Genomic DNA, 6,000 nt, shown 5'->3' on the forward strand with positions numbered 1-6,000 from the left:
CTGCAGCTCATCTCCTTTAATAATAATAATAATAATAATAATAATAAAAATAATAATAATAAACATAATAATAATAATAATAATAAACATAATAATAATAAAAATAATAATAATAAAAATAATAATAAAAATAATAATAATAATAATGGCATCAAATTTTGGCATAAGACCAGCAATTTCAAAGGAGGGGATAAGTTGATTATATCGGCCTCAACATTTAACTGATACTTTATTGATCCCAAAAGGATGGAAGGCAAAGTCAACCCTGGTGGTATTTGAACTCAGAATGTAAAGACAGACAAAATGCTGCTAAGCATATTGTTCAGCATGTTAACAATTCTTCATTAGTTTTACTTTGGATATTAAGAGTTTGTTATATTTTCTGTATATAAAAAAAGAAAAAAATCTTTCATAAAATTCTGTGTCCTTAAAATATTTTCTTAAGGAAAAAAGAAAAAAACAAAAGAAGTAAAAGAAGAAATGAATTCTAAGAAACTCTGCTGAAAGGTTCTAAGAACAAGTGCAGTAATAAAACATTTGAAACAAAAGAAGTTATATGGCTTACTTAAATATATCTACAACTGGATAGGACTAGACTGTTTTGAAATAGTATTTTGAGGCATAACAGAGTATATTGGGCATATTTGAACACAATGTTTTATAAATTATATATTTATAAATTATATTTCACATGTATAAATATTCACTTAATGCATTGAATACATTAAGCAGATGTAATGTAGAAGATGATAAGACTGTATTAGTAGCATTGCCTGACTATAACATCTCAGTGGAAGTTAGTTACTGAATGCAGGCTAAAGAACAAGTGTATAAACAGAACTTCTTCACCATAAACACTGGTGTTGTTAGATGCCAGCTGATGATGATGACAAAGAGGTTCTCCTTGATTTAAAATTCATAAATATCAATTTATCCCTTTTCTAAAGAATAAAATTTAGCACAAAGAAGTTAAGTTACTTACATATCCTAGTAACTGGATAAGCGCATTACACAACATTGTTTAACCAGTGAAGGAATGCCTCTGGCAATGTGAGATAAGTGTTTTTTACTTTTTGTTTTTCTCTCTCTCTTTTTTATTTTACTAAAGAGTTAAAGTGGTCCAGATACACGATGCTGTTGAAAGGTTCTCGCAGAGTAAAGTTAAACTCAGCTAGGTACATAGCTATATAATTAAAAACATAATTGTTTTATGGACCAAGAAGTAGAGAAAACATCGACGCTTTTGTCATTCAACAAAGTAGAACAACTTTTAATGATAATGAGGATGATAAGGTATTTCACTTTCTTGATTGCATATCAACCAGGAACTCCAGTAGTCACATAACTGAAGGTCACATTCAGTTTGACATGTAATCAGTCGTAGTTGTCAGTTGGGTTGCTTAGTTTCATATAAAGCTCTTCTTCGTACAAATGCGCACACTCACCCCAAAGTTAATATAAAAGGCCACTGTTGTTATTGCTTACAAAGAAGTTGTTTTAGTGGGTTAATTATACATGACAGATATAAATTTAAGTGCTTTATGAGTTACCAAGTATTTGGACCTTAACATCTATGCTGTTATGAAGGATGTCATTTCAGATTTTGCAATTTTACAAGGATGTCATTTCAGAACTTACAATTATTAACATGCTAACTACCATATGTACCAGTGGAGGCGCAATGGCCCAGTGGTTAGGGCAGCGAACTCGTGGTCATAGGATCGCGGTTTCAATTCCCAGACTGGGCATTGTGAGTGTTTATTGAGCGAAAACACCTAAAGCTCCACGAATAGTGATGAACTCTTCCACCACAGCTTTCTCTCACTCTTTCTTCCTGTTTCTGTTGTACCTGTATTTCAAAGGGCCAGCCTTGTCACACTGTGTCACGCTAAATATCCCCGAGAACTACGTTAAGGGTACACGTGTCGGTGGAGTGCTCAGCCACTTGCACGTTAATTTCACGAGCAGGCTGTTCCGTTGATTGGATCGACTGGAACCCTCAGCGTTGTAAGTGACGGAGTGCCTATGCCATATGTACCACCTGTGGTTCATCGCAAACTTCACAGAACTGCCAGTAACAGATTGTGGTGGTTAACATGTTAAATTCCAACCATATTTTAGTATGTAGAATGATTTATTGCATAGTGGTATAAATGAGAGATCTCAGATGTTCACAATTCTATGTATAAATAATATTAATTTCTTTTGAGAAGACCAATATTTTTAGTGGAAAGGGCAGATGATTAATAGAAATGGTAATGTTATTTAGCCCCTTGTGGGCAATAAAGAAATAAGAAATGGTAATATTAATTGAAATACCTTAGTAACGAGCCTTAACATTTGGAGTTCAAAAAGGTTGATAAAATAAAGACTGTTTCCCTTCTTTATCAATTCAAGAACTCATGCCAAAATTAGTAACCAATATTTATATCAGTAAGTGTATTGAATTGAATCAACCCTAATTTTCTAACTTCTCACATTAGCATAAAGCCTCCCCAAATACCACAATAGATAGTGGTGAATGTTATCTCATAAATGATAGCAGTGGTGACTTGCTATTTTGCTAACCAGAATGTCAAACGTCACTATCTCTCTCATTAACCTTGCAGGATAGCAAATGTTACTGCTATTTCAACTCATTAGCGTAGCATCCAAACATGTAAAAACCAACACTAAGAGCAATCCTCTACACGTCACTTGACCAGCCAGAAATATCTGCTAAATTTCCCTCAAAAACATCTCACTGACATATAAAGGATATGTTAGATAATTTAATCACATATATATATTATGTATGAAAACAAACTGGATGGAATGTTTTGGACCAGAAGTCAATTAAATCAGAAGTGACTTTAGGTGAAACAATAATATATCAAGGTAGTGAATTTTATTTATTCTTACTTCTTAAAGCAAACAACATAAAAGGTGATGAATTAAGAAGATAAACTTAAAAAAAATATGGTAATCATTCAGAAAACAATGTTTATTACTTGCTTTTATTTGTTAATTCCATTATCAACTGCAAACTATGGACAAAAATCTATAGTGATTTGCTAAAAATGGCCAAATCTCCTCAAACAAACACTGTTAACATAAGAGAATTTTACAATGCTTTCTAGTGCAAGCCAAGTGATAACAAGTTGAGCAAGCAGTAACGTTTGTTAGTCTCTATAATTAATGAGATGCAAAGTAACATTCAACATCCTTTTTAATTAAGAAGATATGTAGTATTCACCGATTTACCAGTTAACTTAATAGTAGTACAACGGTTAACTGGAACTATCAGATTCTCTAGGTTAAAAAGGAACATTTGATTTAATACTTGGTTCTTCATTATGCAACAAACTGCATTGTTTAAGTTCTGTTCTAAAGCTGGAAAATAGTACATAGTTTGGGACACACAAGTACTAGCATAGTACTTGAAGCAGTAGTAACAGAATGAGAGAAGTGAGGTTGTGCTTAGAGTTGGGGAAGAGATATTAGAATAGTAGCAGAAATATTTAAAGAAGTAACATTAGAGTTGGAAAGTAGAGGTTAATGCAACAGCAATGTAAAGATTAGGGAGGTGTAATTTCAGTGCTATATGATAGATTAATTGTTAACCCTTTGTGGGCCAGTGGGGTTGGAATTACACAAAAGTCCATTGGGGTTCCCTTTTATTTTTGCACATTTCCACACTATCCATAAAGTAATATTTGTTTAATCTTGTATATATATGTGTGAGTGCATGATACAGAGCAAGAAATTTAGCACTTCTTTTTATAGTTTTATAAACTATACATATACCAATAATATAAAATAAAACAAAATTATTTAGTATATCGATTCATACCAGTACAAATATGAAGAAAATTGACTTATAGTTTATCAGAATATCTGAAAAAATAACAGAAAAAAATAATTTCACAGAAGGCCAATGGGGTCCAGTTGGACTCCAACAACCATATTTTATGCTATAACATCCATGACTAGAAATTTTAAACTCAAAATTTGTATGTGCATACATAAACTATTAACGATAAAAGTCATGAGATATAAAATCATTTAAATAAAAAATGTAAAAGTTGCATAACTTTTAAAATTTGCTGGGTTCCCAAGGGACCCCACTGGCCCATGAAGGGTTAATTATTTAGTGCATTGAGATTAACTTCCTATTCTTTAGAGACAGCAAATTGCAAAATTCTACTGTCCATGCCTTTTCCAAGAGTATTTCCTAGAATATGAATATTAACAACAACAATAATAATTTCTAATTAGGCACGAGGATAGCAATTTTGATGAGAGGAATTTAGTTGAAAGCATAGTCTGCTTTCCAGTAGACTAGTACTTTACCAGTAGACTAGTACTTTATATCATCAACCCTGGAAGGATGCAAGTTGAGCTTGATGGGGATTTAAAATCAAAACATAAAGTGCTAGAAGTACTGCAAGGCATTTAAAAGGATGCTCTAATGTTTCTGCCAATAATAATTGTTTCTAAAGCAGACACAATGCCTGAGATTTGGGTGGAGAGAGGTCAGTCAATTGAATCAACCCCAGTACTTAACTGATACTTTCTTTTATTGATCCAGCGGGGGATGAAAGGTAAAGTTGGCCCCAGCAGGATTTGAACTTAGAACTTATAGAGCCAGAACAAATACTGTGTGACATTTCATCCGACATGCTAACAAGCCTGTCAATCCACTGCTTTAATAATAATAATAATAACAATGGTCTCAAATTTTGTCACAAGGGCAGCAATTTTGAGGAAGGGGTTAAGTCGATTACATCTTCCCCAGTGTACATCTGGTATTTATTTTATCAACCCCGAAGGGATGAAAGGCAAAGTTGACCTCAATGGAATTTGAACTCAGAACATACCAGCAGACAAAATACCACTAAGCATTTGGTCTGGTGTGCTGATGATTCTGCCAGCTCATGGCCTTAATAATAATGATAATAATAATGATGATGATGATGATGATGATTTAAAATTTTTACCCCGAAAGGATGAAAGGCAAAATCGACCTCGATGGAATTCGAACTCAGAACATACAGGCAGATGAAATACCGCTAAGCATTTCTCCCAGCATGCTAATGATTCTGACAGCTCGCCACTTTAATAATAATAATATTAATAATAATAATAATAATCCTTTCTACTAAAGGCACAAGGCCTGAAGTTTTGTGGGAGGAAACTAGCAATTACATTCACTCCAGCACTCGACTGGTACTTAATTCATCGACCCTGAAAGGATGAAAGGCAAAGTCAACCTTGGCAGGATTTGAACTTAGATTGTAGCAACAGACAAAATACCACTAAGCATTTTGCTCGGCATGCTAATGATTCTGCCAGCTTGCTGGTTGATAATAATAATGATAATAATAACAATAATAATAATGATAATAATAATAATAATGGTTTCAAATTTTGTCACATAGGCAGCAATTTTGGGGGAGGGGATAAGTCGATTATATCAAGCCCAGTGTTCAACTGGTACTTAAGTTGACCTCAGTAGAATTTGAACTCAGGACGTAAAGACAGACAGAATGCCACTAAGCATTTTGACCAGTGTGCTAATGAGTATGCCAGCTCACTGCCTTAATAACAATAATAATGATAAAAGAGAGAGGTTTGGAGACGTCACTATAAAACTTTGCTCAATAAAGAGAATGAATGGGAGAAAGGGAGTTTGCTGAATGTTGACCCAACAGAGGGACCAGCTATTTGAGTTGACAGTTCCATGGTAGATAAAGCAAGTAAGAGTATGAAGACAGGGAAAGCCCCCGGCCCATCAGCAATCACTGCAGAGATGCTCAAAATATCTGGCAGTGTCGGCTATAGCCTAGTCACCCGTATAGTTAACCAGGTGATACACGAAGGAGTCATACCCAATTACTGGTGTAGCAGCACCATAGTCAATTGCTACAAAGGTAAAGGTGACACTTTAGATACAAATAATTACAGAGGTATCAAGTTATTGGACCAGGTAATGAAGGTCACCGAGAGGGTCATAACCCA

At 34.0% G+C, this 6,000-nt stretch overlaps 1 protein-coding gene and 1 long non-coding RNA gene across 3 annotated transcripts in view; one reads left to right on the plus strand and one right to left on the minus strand.

The window, feature by feature from the left end:
• The window catches only part of LOC106871415 (vacuolar fusion protein MON1 homolog A), a 31,770-nt gene that overhangs the window by 19,640 nt on the left and 6,130 nt on the right, over positions 1-6,000 (minus strand). Inside the window, exon 1 of one of the 2 annotated variants that reach the window (XM_014917844.2) lies at positions 983-1,276. The exons of the other annotated variant lie outside the window; for it this stretch is intronic. Within the exon in view, the coding sequence (XP_014773330.1) occupies positions 983-1,018 (36 nt within the window). The 5' untranslated portion in view covers positions 1,019-1,276. Of the gene's footprint in view, positions 1-982; positions 1,277-6,000 lie in introns of those variants that run through there. 2 annotated transcript variants of the gene reach the window in all.
• LOC128249183 (uncharacterized) overlaps positions 2,502-6,000 on the plus strand; it is a 27,510-nt gene continuing 24,011 nt past the window's right edge. Inside the window, exon 1 of the long non-coding RNA XR_008265276.1 lies at positions 2,502-2,877. This is a non-coding gene — a long non-coding RNA (uncharacterized LOC128249183). The remainder of the gene's footprint in view (positions 2,878-6,000) is intronic.

The sequence above is a fragment of the Octopus bimaculoides genome, chromosome 1 (assembly GCF_001194135.2).
Source record: "Octopus bimaculoides isolate UCB-OBI-ISO-001 chromosome 1, ASM119413v2, whole genome shotgun sequence".
NCBI lineage: Eukaryota > Metazoa > Mollusca > Cephalopoda > Octopoda > Octopodidae > Octopus > Octopus bimaculoides.